The following is a 14,441-nucleotide window of genomic DNA, read 5'->3' as shown; positions in this document are numbered from 1 at the left end:
CAAGATTCAAAGACTATTGCATAATAGTTTGACCCTGGTGCCTCTGCTCGCTATGTTTTCCAGCAGTTGCGACGTGGAGAATTTGGAATGCGAGTGGGAAGGAGATATGGTGTGGAAAACAGCTGGTCTAATCAGCTGTCTCCAACACCTTGGCTCTGCCCTACTCATGATTCTCCAGACACCAGAGGGACGAGTATTGTGGCGACGGTGGATCTCCACAGCTCCATGGTTTGAGGGACTGGGAGGATTTTAGTAGGAAAAAAAAAAAAAAAAAAAAGAAAAGAAAGTAATTTTAACTGGATTTATTTAATCAAACACTGTCCTCGTGTAAATTGGACACTCAACTTCACCGAGATGAAGCAGAAACAACCAAAACTGATCTTGTTATGAGGAATAAATTCACCAAAGTTTTGTAACCTTTATGAACGTTAATACAATATTAGAATACATACTTTTAGTTTTATAAAAGCTATAAATCTTGGGATAACTGTTTTCAGTTTATTATGTATTTCTATGGGGTCTGTTTTATACTGGATCACTACTTGTGATCTGAGTAGTGGTATTAATGCTTGTAAAGTTTTACTCTCTTTGTGGTTTTGTCATTTTTATTACTTCTCTCAAGTTGCTGTACCCTGCGATAGCCTGCGGGTATTGCCACACATGCACCAGTGTATAATAGTCACAGGTACCGCGGGCAGTGGTCATAGATCTCATCAGTGTGAGCATGACAGTAGACAATGACAATGCTAGATTCTTATGTGCAGACATAAAGAGCAGATAAACCCCATGTACCTGGCAATGGAAATTATTATTGGCATTACTAAAAAAAAAAAAAACTGATAATGCTTTACAATATAACATTACAAACATTGGGAATGCAGATTGATTCATCAATAAAAGAAGGAAATTGTATTTATAAATAGATTTATTTGTATACAAATATAAATTAATTGCAGTTTCAAGACCACCTACCTCCGATTGTGCTCTCCTGGAATTCATGAAACTGTCCCTTGACAAAGCGCAATACCAGACTGGACTTGCCCACTGCAGATTCACCCAGCAAAACCAACTTGAACTGGCAGATCTTGCTGGCCTGTGACTGACCATTCGGCCTCGCTACTCCTCTCCCAGCCATTTCCTCGGAAAAAGGACAAGGAGCGCTCCAGAGGATGAAGGACTGTAAGGAACCCTCTTGGGCTTGGGCTGGTGACAGGCAGCAGTTTCAAAGGCAGAATCTACAATGCATGAAACATGACATTACATTAAATAACCTTAATCCAATTCATTCATCTATGTTACCGTCTTAACCAAAGCTACATATGCAAGAGAATTTTGTATTCTAGAATATATGAGCAGTAGGTAAAGAGTGATAATGACCAATAACATTCCTGGTATACACCAATCAGCCACAACATTAAAACCACTGACAAGTGAAGTGAACAACATTGATTATCTCATTACAATGGCACCTGTCAAGGGGTGGGATATATTAGGCAGCAAGTGAACAGTCAGTTCTTGAAGTTTGTGTGTTGGAAGCAGGAAAAATGGGCAAGTGTAAGAAAAGGAATGACTTTGACAAGGGTCAAATGTGATTTCTAAACGACAGGGGTAAAAGCATCTCCAAACGGCAGGTATGCAGTGGTTAGTACCCATCAAAAATGGTCCAAGGAAGGACTACCGGTGAAGCTGCAACAGGGTCATGGGAGAGCCAGACTCACTGACGTGAGTGGGGAGCGTAGGCTAGCCCATATGATTTAATCCCACAGAAGAGCTACTGTAGCACAAATTGCTGAAAAAGTTAATGCTGAATATGATAGAAAGGTGTCACAACACACAGTGCATCGCAGCTTGTTGCCTATGGGGTTGCGTAGCCGCAGACTGGTCAGAGTGCCCATGCCGACCCCAGTCGACCCCCTGAAAGTGCCTACAATGGGCACCAGGACTGGACTATGGGGCAAAGAGAGAAGGTGGTCTGGTCTGATGAATCACATTTTCTTTTATATCATGTGGAACGTCAGGTGCGTCATTTACCTGGGGAACAGATATTTATCTGAGGAACAGATGGCACTGGGATGCTGTACGATATGCTGTCTATGTCCCCTACTTTAACAATGCTTGGCTAAAAAGAAAAAGTGATATTCAGAATTGGTTATTAAGTATGATTTTTCCAACCAGATGGCAACTAGATGATCTGCAGCGACACAGTCTGTATAAATTTATCATTATGAATGACAACCAAATATGTCATCAGTTTAATGATGATCAGTTTAAACTCAAAATAAAAAAAAGTTTGTGACCAGTGTCTCCATCCCACCTCATATTTGCACCAATTGTTCAAACTGTAGAATATTTTTCACAAACAACTGTTTTTCTTTGTTTCTCCTGTGACAATATGTTTTTTTTCTTCTGCTTGAATGTTTCTCTTTGCATTGTTATCTATGTATGCCTATTGTTTCAACATACTAATTGTTGATCCCTGTCTGTATATCAGTACTATTTCTCAAAATAAATCATTAAAAAAAAAAAAAGTTTGAATCAATCTGCATAACTTCCAACACATTTATGACATTTGCACATAATATCCAGCAAGTAGTTATATTTACTCTCCATTAGGAAGGACTAAACGTACTATAAAATCATGTACACAAGTTGTAAAATCTAGAAACAAGTGTTCTTCTAAAAGGTAAAAGTTTTAAAATAAAGTGGTGGACTAATTAGACTTCAAAGAACACAGGAGCATAAGCGAGTCTCCCATTTTGTCAGTACACTTCACCGTTATCAAGCCAGGCGGACAAGTGTGACTGGCACTTGAGCATTCTTTCACGGTTGCCAACAAAATAATAAAAGGAAAAGAAAGAAAGATTGGATAAACTAATCCAGCGTGTCCTGTGACCAGAGCAGACTATATCACATGGTCAGGGTTTTTTTTCTATTTTTTTATTCTGATCAGGTTGACCTTATGACCCTATAAAGCTGGGATTTTTGTGACAAGGGGTGCATGACCAGCCACTACCAATACATCAACTTATCAGCTTTTACATATGCTTTGAGTCAGATAAACCATGAAGATTAATATACAATCTCATGAAGGAGGGTACAATGTGCACTGTACTCAACTGACATTTCGCCTGTGACCAAACTACAAGTATAAATAGCCAACAAAACAAACTACATCTATGCCTCTTTGTGAAATTCCTTGCCTAGTTCTGACAGATTCTGATCTAGCACTGACTAACAGCCGCTTTGTGCAATAACTGTAAAATATTGCATACCAGTGATAACAAGTCATCCCTAGGTACCTACAGTACATATTATACATAAGAGTGACAGCTAGTGGTCATGCTGATGAAATGAAGATGGATACTGCACAACTTTTAAAGCATTACCTACATAACACAAGTTCTCTAACACAACAAATTTCTGCATTGGTTGCTTTTACCAATGAGGTGCTGCACTGTAGCAGCACCGCATTTTAAGACTTGCCCGGCGCCTGACAGCGTTGTGACGTCACGACGCAGCCAGTGTAGAGGAGCCGACAGAGAAAGAAGGAAGAAGCGAGCAAGAAGAGAAAGGAACGAAGAAGCTAAGGTGAGTACAGTAAAGAGGAGGCTACAGAAAACAGGAGGCGATGGGGGACGGACGCTATACATAGGGGGGAGAGCGGAGGCTACATAACGGGGCGGGGGGAGAATGGAGGCCATACAAAAGGGGGATAGAGAATGGAGGCCATACAAAAGGGGGATAGAGAATGGAGGCCATACAAAAGGGGGATAGAGAATGGAGGCCATACAAAAGGGGGATAGAGAATGGAGGCCATACAAAAGGGGGATAGAGAATGGAGGCCATACAGAAAGGGGGGTCAGAATGGAGGATACAGAAAGGGGGGGGAGAATGGAGAATGGAGGATGCAGAAAGGGGGGGGGAGAGAGAATGGAGGATACAGAAAGGGGGGGGAGAGAGAATGGAGGATACAGAAAGGGGGGGGGGGAGAGAGAATGGAGGATACAGAAAGGGGGGGGGGGGAGAGAGAATGGAGGATACAGAAAGGGGGGGGGGGAGAGAGAATGGAGGATACAGAAAGGGGGGGGGGAGAGAGAATGGAGGATACAGAAAGGGGGGGGGGAGAGAGAATGGAGGATACAGAAAGTGGGGGGAGAGAGAATGGAGGATAAAGGATACAGAAAGGGGGGGGAGAATGGAGAATGGAGGATGCAGAAAGGGGGGGGAGAGAGAATGGAGGATACAGAAAGGGGGGGGAGAGAGAATGGAGGATACAGAAAGGGGGGGGGAGAGAGAATGGAGGATACAGAAAGGGGGGGGGGAGAGAGAATGGAGGATACAGAAAGGGGGGGGGGAGAGAGAATGGAGGATACAGAAAGTGGGGGGGAGAGAGAATGGAGGATACAGAAAGGGGGGGAGGGGGAGAGAATGGAGGATACAGAAAGGGGGGGAGGGGGAGAGAATGGAGGATACAGAAAGGGGGGGGGAGAGAGAATGGAGATACAGAAAGTGGGGGGGAGAGAGAATGGAGGATACAGAAAGGGGGGGAGGGGGAGAGAATGGAGGATACAGAAAGGGGGGGAGGGGGAGAGAATGGAGGATACAGAAAGGGGGGGAGAGAGAATGGAGGATACAGAAAGGGGGGGGAGAGAGAATGGAGGATACAGAAAGGGGGGGGAGAGAGAATGGAGGATACAGAAAGGGGGGGGGAGAGAGAATGGAGGATACAGAAAGGGGGGGGGAGAGAGAATGGAGGATACAGAAAGGGGGGGGGGAGAGAGAATGGAGGATACAGAAAGGGGGGGGGGGGAGAGAGAATGGAGGATACAGAAAGGGGGGGGGGAGAGAGAATGGAGGATACAGAAAGGGGGGGAGAGAGAATGGAGGATACAGAAAGGGGGGGGGAGAGAGAATGGAGGATACAGAAAGGGGGGGAGAGAGAATGGAGGATACAGAAAGGGGGGGGAGAGAGAATGGAGGATACAGAAAGGGGGGGGAGAGAGAATGGAGGATACAGAAAGGGGGGTAGAGAATGGAGGATACAGAAAGGGGGGGTAGAGAATGGAGGATACAGAAAGGGGGGGGGAGAGAATGGAGGCCATACAAAAGGGGGGTCAGAATGGAGGATACAGAAAGGGGGGGGGAATGGAGGATACAGAAAGGGGGGGAGAGAATGGAGGATACAGAAAGGGGGGGGGGAGAGAATGGAGGATACAGAAAGGGGGGGGGAGAGAATGGAGGATACAGAAAGGGGGGGGGGGGAGAATGGAGGATGGAGGATACAGAAAGGGGGGGGGGGGAGAATGGAGGATACAGAAAGGGGGGGGGGGAATGGAGGATACAGAAAGGGGGGGGGAGAGAATGGAGGATACAGAAAGGGGGGGGAGAGAATGGAGGATACAGAAAGGGGGGGGAGAGAATGGAGGCCATACAAAAGGGGGATAGAGAATGGAGGGCCATACAAAAGGGGGGTCAGAATGGAGGATACAGAAAGGTGGGGGGAAAGAATGGAGGCCATACAAAAGGGGGTCAGAATGGAGGATACAGAAAGGTGGGGGGGAGGATGGAGGATACAGAAAGGGGGGGGGGAGAGAATGGAGGCCATACAAAAGGGGGATAGAGAATGGAGGCCATACAAAAGGGGGGTCAGAATGGAGGATACAGAAAGGTGGGGGGAGAGAATGGAGGCCATACAAAAGGGGGGTCAGAATGGAGGATACAGAAAGGGGGGGGGGAGAGAATGGAGGATACAGAAAGGGGGGGGGAGAGAATGGAGGATACAGAAAGGGGGGGGGGGGGGAGAGGAATGGAGGATACAGAAAGGGGGGGGGGGAGAGAATGGAGGATACAGAAAGGGGGGGGAGAGAATGGAGGATACAGAAAGGGGGGGGAGAATGGAGGATACAGAAAGGGGGGGGGAGAATGGAGGATACAGAAAGGGGGGGGAGAATGGAGGATACAGAAAGGGGGGGGAGAGAATGGAGGATACAGAAAGGGGGGGGGGAGAGAGATGGAGGATACAGAAAGGGGGGGGGAGAGAATGGAGGATACAGAAAGGGGGGGGGGAGAGAATGGAGGATACAGATAGGGGGGGGGAGAATGGAGGATACAGAAAGGGGGGGGGAGAGAATGGAGGATACAGAAAGGGGGGGAGGGAGAGAATGGAGGATACAGAAAGGGGGGGAGGGAGAGAATGGAGGATACAGAAAGGGGGGGAGGGAGAGAATGGAGGATACAGAAAGGGAGGGGGGGAGAGAATGGAGGATACAGAAAGGGGGGTGGAGAATGGAGGATACAGAAAGGGGGGGGGAGAATGGAGGATACAGAAAGGGGGGGGGGAGAATGGAGGATACAGAAAGGGGGGGGGGGAGAATGGAGGATACAGAAAGGGGGGGGGGGAGAATGGAGGATACAGAAAGGGGGGGGGAGAATGGAGGATACAGAAAGGGGGGGGGGGGAGAATGGAGGATACAGAAAGGGGGGGGGGGAGAATGGAGGATACAGAAAGGGGGGGGGGAGAATGGAGGATACAGAAAGGGGGGGGAGAATGGAGGATGGAGGATACAGAAAGGGGGGGGGGGAGAGAATGGAGGATACAGAAAGGGGGGGGGGGAGAGAATGGAGGATACAGACAGGGGGGAGGGAGAGAATGGAGGATACAGACAGGGGGGGAGGGAGAGAATGGAGGATACAGACAGGGGGGAGGGAGAGAATGGAGGATACAGACAGGGGGGGAGGGAGAGAATGGAGGATACAGACAGGGGGGAGGGGAGAATGGAGGATACAGACAGGGGGGGGGGAGAGAATGGAGGATACAGACAGGGGGGGGGGAGAATGGAGGATACAGACAGGGAGGGGGGGGAGAATGGAGGATACAGACAGGAGGGGGGGGGGAGAATGGAGGATACAGACAGGGAGGGGGGGGGGAGAATGGAGGATACAGACAGGGAGGGGGGGGGGGAGAATGGAGGATACAGACAGGGAGGGGGGGGGAGAATGGAGGATACAGACAGGGAGGGGGGGGGAGAATGGAGGATACAGACAGGGAGGGGGGGGGAGAATGGAGGATACAGACAGGAGGGGGGGGAGAATGGAGGATACAGACAGGGAGGGGGGGGAGAATGGAGGATACAGACAGGGAGGGGGGGAGAATGGAGGATACAGACAGGGAGGGGGGGGAGAATGGAGGATACAGACAGGGAGGGGGGGAGAATGGAGGATACAGACAGGGAGGGGGGGAAGAATGGAGGATACAGACAGGGAGGGGGGAAGAATGGAGGATACAGACAGGAGGGGGGAGAATGGAGGATACAGACAGGGAGGGGGGGAGAATGGAGGATACAGACAGGGAGGGGGGGGAGAATGGAGGATACAGACAGGGAGGGGGGGGAGAATGGAGGATACAGACAGGGAGGGGGGGAGAATGGAGGATACAGACAGGGAGGGGGGGAGAATGGAGGATACAGACAGGGGAGGGGGGAGAATGGAGGATACAGACAGGGGGGGGGAGAATGGAGGATACAGACAGGGGGGGGGAGAATGGAGGATACAGACAGGGGGGGGGGAGAATGGAGGATACAGACAGGGGCGGGGAGAATGGAGGATACAGACAGGGGCGGGGAGAATGGAGGATACAGACAGGGGGGGGGAAATGGAGGATACAGACAGGGGGGGGGGAGAATGGAGGATACAGACAGGGGGGGGGGGGAGGGAGAATGGAGGATACAGGACAGGGGGGGGAGGAGAATGGAGGATACAGACAGGGGGGGGAGAGAATGGAGGATACAGACAGGGAGGGGAGAGAATGGAGCATACAGACGGGGGGGAATGGAGGATACAGACGGGGGGGGGGAGAAAGGAGGATACAGACGGGGGGGGGGAGAAAGGAGGATACAGACAGGGGGGGGAAGGAGGATACAGATGGGGGGGGGGGAGAATGGAGGATACAGATGGGGGGGGAGAATGGAGGATACAGACGGGGGGGGGGAGAATGGAGGATACAGACGGGGGGGGGGGAGAATGGAGGATACAGACGGGGGGGGGGGAGAATGGAGGATACAGGACGGGGGGGGGGGGAGAATGGAGGATACAGACGGGGGGGGGGGAGAATGGAGGATACAGACAGGGGGGGGAGAGAATGGAGGATACAGACAGGGGGGGGAGAGAATGGAGGATACAGACAGGGAGGGAGAGAGAATGGAGGATACAGACGGGGGGGGAATGGAGGATACAGACGGGGGGGGAGAATGGAGGATACAGGACGGGGGGGGGAGAAAGGAGGATACAGACGGGGGGGGGGAGAAAGGAGGATACAGACAGGGGGGGGAAGGAGGATACAGATGGGGGGGGGGGAGAATGGAGGATACAGATGGGGGGGGAGAATGGAGGATACAGACGGGGGGGGGGAGAATGGAGGATACAGACGGGGGGGGGGGAGAATGGAGGATACAGACGGGGGGGGGGGAGAATGGAGGATACAGACGGGGGGGGGGGAGAATGGAGGATACAGACGGGGGGGGGGGGAGAATGGAGGATACAGACGGGGGGGGGGGGAGAATGGAGGATACAGACGGGGGGGGGGGAGAAAGGAGGATACAGACCGGGGGGGGAGAAAGGAGGATACAGACGGGGGGGGAGAAAGGAGGATACAGACGGGGGGGGGGGAGAAAGGAGGATACAGACGGGGGGGGGGGAGAAAGGAGGATACAGACGGGGGGGGGGAGAAAGGAGGATACAGACGGGGGGAGAAAGGAGGATACAGACGGGGGGGGGGGAGAATGGAGGATACAGAAAGGGGGGGGGAATGGAGGATACAGACGGGGGGGGAATGGAGGATACAGACAGGGGGGGGAGAATGGAGGATACAGAAAGGGGGGGGGAATGGAGGATACAGACGGGGGGGGGGAATGGAGGATACAGACGGGGGGGGGGAATGGAGGATACAGACGGGGGGGGGGAAATGGAGGAAACAGACGGGGGGGGGGGGGAGAATGGAGGATACAGACGGGAGGGGAGAGAATGGAGCATACAGACGGGGGGGGAGAATGGAGGATACAGGACGGGGGGGAGAATGGAGGATACAGACGGGGGGGGGGGAATGGAGGTATACAGACGGGGGGGGGGGAATGGAGGATACAGACGGGGGGGGGGGGGAGAAAGGAGGATACAGACGGGGGGGGGGGGGAGAAAGGAGGATACAGACGGGGGGGGGGGGAGAAAGGAGGATACAGACGGGGGGGGGAGAAAGGAGGATACAGACGGGGGGGGGGGAGAAAGGAGGATACAGACGGGGGGGGGGGAGAAAGGAGGATACAGACGGGGGGGGGGGAGAAAGGAGGATACAGACGGGGGGGGGGAGAAAGGAGGATACAGACGGGGGGGGGGGAGAAAGGAGGATACAGACGGGGGGGGGGGGAGAAAGGAGGATACAGACAGGGGGGGGGGAGAATGGAGGATACAGAAAGGGGGGGGGAATGGAGGATACAGACGGGGGGGGAATGGAGGATACAGACAGGGGGGGGGAGAATGGAGGATACAGAAAGGGGGGGGGAATGAGGATACAGATGGGGGGGGGGAATGGAGGATACAGACGGGGGGGGGAATGGAGGATACAGACGGGGGGGGGAATGGAGGAAACAGACGGGGGGGGGGGGGAGAATGGAGGATACAGACGGGAGGGGAGAGAATGGAGCATACAGACGGGGGGGGAGAATGGAGGATACAGACGGGGGGGAGAATGGAGGATACAGACGGGGGGGGGGGGGAAATGGAGGATACAGACGGGAGGGGGGGGGGAGAATGGAGGATACAGACGGGGGGGGGGGGAGAAAGGAGGATACAGACGGGGGGGGGGGAGAATGGAGGATACAGAAAGGGGGGGGGGAATGGAGGATACAGACGGGGGGGGAATGGAGGATACAGACAGGGGGGGGGAGAATGGAGGATACAGAAAGGGGGGGGGAATGGAGGATACAGACGGGGGGGGGGGAATGGAGGATACAGACGGGGGGGGGAATGGAGGATACAGACGGGGGGGGGGGAGAATGGAGGATACAGACGGGGGGGGGGGGGAGAATGGAGGATACAGACGGGGGGGGGGGAGAATGGAGGATACAGACGGGGGGGGGGGGAGAAAGGAGGATACAGACGGGGGGGGGGGGGAGAAAGGAGGATACAGACCGGGGGGGGAGAAAGGAGGATACAGACGGGGGGGGAGAAAGGAGGATACAGACGGGGGGGGGGGAGAAAGGAGGATACAGACGGGGGGGGGGGAGAAAGGAGGATACAGACGGGGGGAGAAAGGAGGATACAGACGGGGGGGGAGAGAAAGGAGGATACAGACGGGGGGGGGAGAAAGGAGGATACAGACGGGGGGGGGGAGAAAGGAGGATACAGACGGGGGGGGGAGAAAGGAGGATACAGAAAGGGGGGGGGGAATGGAGGATACAGACAGGGAGGGGGGGAGAATGGAGGATACAGACAGGGAGGGGGGGGAGAATGGAGGATACAGACAGGGAGGGGGGGAGAATGGAGGATACAGACAGGGAGGGGGGGAGAATGGAGGATACAGACAGGGGGGGGGGGAGAATGGAGGATACAGACAGGGGGGGGGGAGAATGGAGGATACAGAAAGGGGGGGGGAATGGAGGATACAGACGGGGGGGGAATGGAGGATACAGACAGGGGGGGGAGAATGGAGGATACAGAAAGGGGGGGGGGAATGGAGGATACAGACGGGGGGGGGGAATGGAGGATACAGACGGGGGGGGGAATGGAGGATACAGACGGGGGGGGGAATGGAGGAAACAGACGGGGGGGGGGGAGAATGGAGGATACAGACGGGAGGGGGGGAGAATGGAGGATACAGACGGGAGGGGAGAGAATGGAGCATACAGACGGGGGGGGAGAATGGAGGATACAGACGGGGGGGAGAATGGAGGATACAGACGGAGGGGGGGGGGGGGAATGGAGGATACAGACGGGGGGGGGGGGGGGAGAATGGAGGATACAGACGGGGGGGGGGGGAGAAAGGAGGATACAGACGGGGGGGGGGGGGAGAAAGGAGGATACAGACGGGGGGGGGGAGAAAGGAGGATACAGACGGGGGGGGGGGAGAAAGGAGGATACAGACGGGGGGGGGGGAGAAAGGAGGATACAGACGGGGGGGGGGGGGAGAAAGGAGGATACAGACGGGGAGGGGGGGGGGAGAAAGGAGGATACAGACAGGGGGGGGGGAGAATGGAGGATACAGACAGGGGGGGGGGGGAGAATGGAGGATACAGAAAGGGGGGGGGGAATGGAGGATACAGACGGGGGGGAATGGAGGATACAGACAGGGGGGGGGGAGAATGGAGGATACAGACGGGGGGGGGGAATGGAGGATACAGACGGGGGGGGGGAATGGAGGATACAGACGGGGGGGGGGGAATGGAGGAAACAGACGGGGGGGGGGGGGGAGAATGGAGGATACAGACGGGAGGGGAGAGAATGGAGCATACAGACGGGGGGGGAGAATGGAGGATACAGACGGGGGGGAGAATGGAGGATACAGACGGGGGGGGGGGGGGGAAATGGAGGATACAGACGGGGGGGGGGGGGGGAGAATGGAGGATACAGACGGGGGGGGGGGAGAAAGGAGGATACAGACGGGGGGGGGGGGAGAAAGGAGGATACAGACGGGGGGGGGGGGAGAAAGGAGGATACAGACGGGGGGGGGGAGAAAGGAGGATACAGACGGGGGGGGGGGAGAAAGGAGGATACAGACGGGGGGGGGGGGAGAAAGGAGGATACAGACGGGGGGGAGGGGAGAAAGGAGGATACAGACGGGGGGGGGGGGAGAAAGGAGGATACAGACGGGGGGGAGGGGAGAAAGGAGGATACAGACGGGGGGGAGAAAGGAGGATACAGAAAGGGGGGGGGAGAATGGAGGATACAGAAAGGGGGGGGGGGGAGAATGGAGGATACAGAAAGGGGGGGGGGGGAGAATGGAGGATACAGAAAGGGGGGGGGGAGAATGGAGGATACAGACGGGGGGAGAAAGGAGGATACAGACGGGGGGGGAGAAAGGAGGATACAGACGGGGGGGGGAGAAAGGAGGATACAGACGGGGGGGGAGAAAGGAGGATACAGACGGGGGGGGGAGAAAGGGAGGATACAGACGGGGGGGGGGGGAATGGAGGATACAGACGGGGGGGGGGGAATGGAGGATACAGACGGGGGGGGGGGGAATGGAGGATACAGACGGGGGGGGGGGAGAAAGGAGGATACAGAGGGGGGGGGGGAGAAAGGAGGATACAGACGGGGGGAGAAAGGAGGATACAGACGGGGGGGGAGAAAGGAGGATACAGACGGGGGGGAGAAAGGAGGATACAGACGGGGGGGGGAGAAAGGAGGATACAGACGGGGGGGGGGAGAAAGGAGGATACAGAAAGGGGGGGGGGGAATGGAGGATACAGACAGGGAGGGGGGGAGAATGGAGGATACAGACAGGGAGGGGGGGAGAATGGAGGATACAGACAGGGAGGGGGGGAGAATGGAGGATACAGACAGGGGGGGGGGAGAATGGAGGATACAGACAGGGGGGGGGGGAGAATGGAGGATACAGAAAGGGGGGGGGGAATGGAGGATACAGACGGGGGGGGGAATGGAGGATACAGACAGGGGGGGGGAGAATGGAGGATACAGAAAGGGGGGGGGGAATGGAGGATACAGACGGGGGGGGGGAATGGAGGATACAGACGGGGGGGGGGGGAATGGAGGATACAGACGGGGGGGGGGGAATGGAGGAAACAGACGGGGGGGGGGGGGAGAATGGAGGATACAGACGGGAGGGGAGAGAATGGAGCATACAGACGGGGGGGGGAGAATGGAGGATACAGACGGGGGGGAGAATGGAGGATACAGACGGGGGGGGGGGGGAAATGGAGGATACAGACGGGGGGGGGGGGGGAGAATGGAGGATACAGACGGGGGGGGGGGGAGAAAGGAGGATACAGACGGGGGGGGGGAGGAAAGGAGGATACAGACGGGGGGGGGGGGGAGAAAGGAGGATACAGACGGGGGGGGGGAGAAAGGAGGATACAGACGGGGGGGGGGGGGAGAAAGGAGGATACAGACGGGGGGGGGGGAGAGAAAGGAGGATACAGACGGGGGGGGGGGGAGAAAGGAGGATACAGACGGGGGGGAGGGGAGAAAGGAGGATACAGACGGGGGGGGGGGGGAGAAAGGAGGATACAGACGGGGGGGGGGGGGGAGAAAGGAGGATACAGACGGGGGGGAGGGGAGAAAGGAGGATACAGACGGGGGGGGAGAAAGGAGGATACAGAAAGGGGGGGGGGAGAATGGAGGATACAGAAAGGGGGGGGGGGGAGAATGGAGGATACAGAAAGGGGGGGGGGGAGAATGGAGGATACAGAAAGGGGGGGGGGGAGAATGGAGGATACAGAAAGGGGGGGGGGAGAATGGAGGATACAGAAAGGGGGGAGAATGGAGGATACAGACGGGGGGGAGAATGGAGGATACAGACGGGGGGGAGAATGGAGGATACAGACGGGGGGGAGAATGGAGGATACAGACGGGGGGGAGAATGGAGGATACAGACGGGGGGGGAGAATGGAGGATACAGACGGGGGGGAGAATGGAGGATACAGACGGGGGGGGAGAATGGAGGATACAGACGGGGGGGAGAATGGAGGATACAGACGGGGGGGAGAATGGAGGATACAGACGGGGGGGAGAATGGAGGATACAGACGGGGGGGGGGGGAATGGAGGATACAGAAAGGGGGGGAATGGATGCTACAAAAAATGTGTGGGTGAGAGAATGGATGCTACAGAATATTGGGGAGGGGGAGGAGGCTGGAGAAAATAGGGAGATGGGGGATTACACTTAGAAATGTCGTTGAGTTAGAGACTATGGGGTCTTTGTACTAAAATAGTGCCGTGACAAAACGCAGCTATGCATAATTAAGCACAGCTTTAATTCACCTTGCTGGGGCTACTCTAGGATAGTTAAGGAACCATTTATGTGTTTTAGTATTTGCCCTCTATTTGGCTCTCCTTTGTTGCCCTCTATTAGTATAATTAATTTTACATCTGCAGAATACATTAACAAACGCAAATAAAATAGAACGGTCTAGAGTATCTGTCATTTAGATTACCTTTCTCTATTTATTTGCATGTGTTAGTATATTTAATATATCATCTACAGAATACATTAATAGACAGCAACAGAGCAGAGCCAAGTAGTGGCCAAATACTAAAAAAAAAAGCCAAGCAGTGGGCAGTGAGGGCATGTGAGTAAAGCTGGTATCGCATATGTGGCTAGCATATGTGACACAAGCTGATGGGCAAGGGGTGACATATATGAAAATAGCTAGTGGGCAGATGGGCATGTGTGAGAGAAGTTGGTGGGCATCGGGGGTACATGTCAGTGTGTAACAA

At 54.6% G+C, this 14,441-nt stretch overlaps 1 protein-coding gene across 1 annotated transcript in view; it reads right to left on the bottom strand.

The window, feature by feature from the left end:
* Positions 1-14,441, bottom strand: part of RAB5B (RAB5B, member RAS oncogene family) — a 41,891-nt gene that overhangs the window by 16,861 nt on the left and 10,589 nt on the right. The window contains exon 2 of the mRNA XM_075199551.1: positions 973-1,235. Within this exon, the coding sequence (XP_075055652.1) occupies positions 973-1,135 (163 nt within the window). The 5' untranslated portion in view covers positions 1,136-1,235. The remainder of the gene's footprint in view (positions 1-972; positions 1,236-14,441) is intronic.

This window comes from Mixophyes fleayi, chromosome 2 (genome assembly GCF_038048845.1).
Source record: "Mixophyes fleayi isolate aMixFle1 chromosome 2, aMixFle1.hap1, whole genome shotgun sequence".
Lineage (NCBI taxonomy): Eukaryota > Metazoa > Chordata > Amphibia > Anura > Limnodynastidae > Mixophyes > Mixophyes fleayi.
This window is presented reverse-complemented; position numbering and strand designations above follow the sequence as displayed.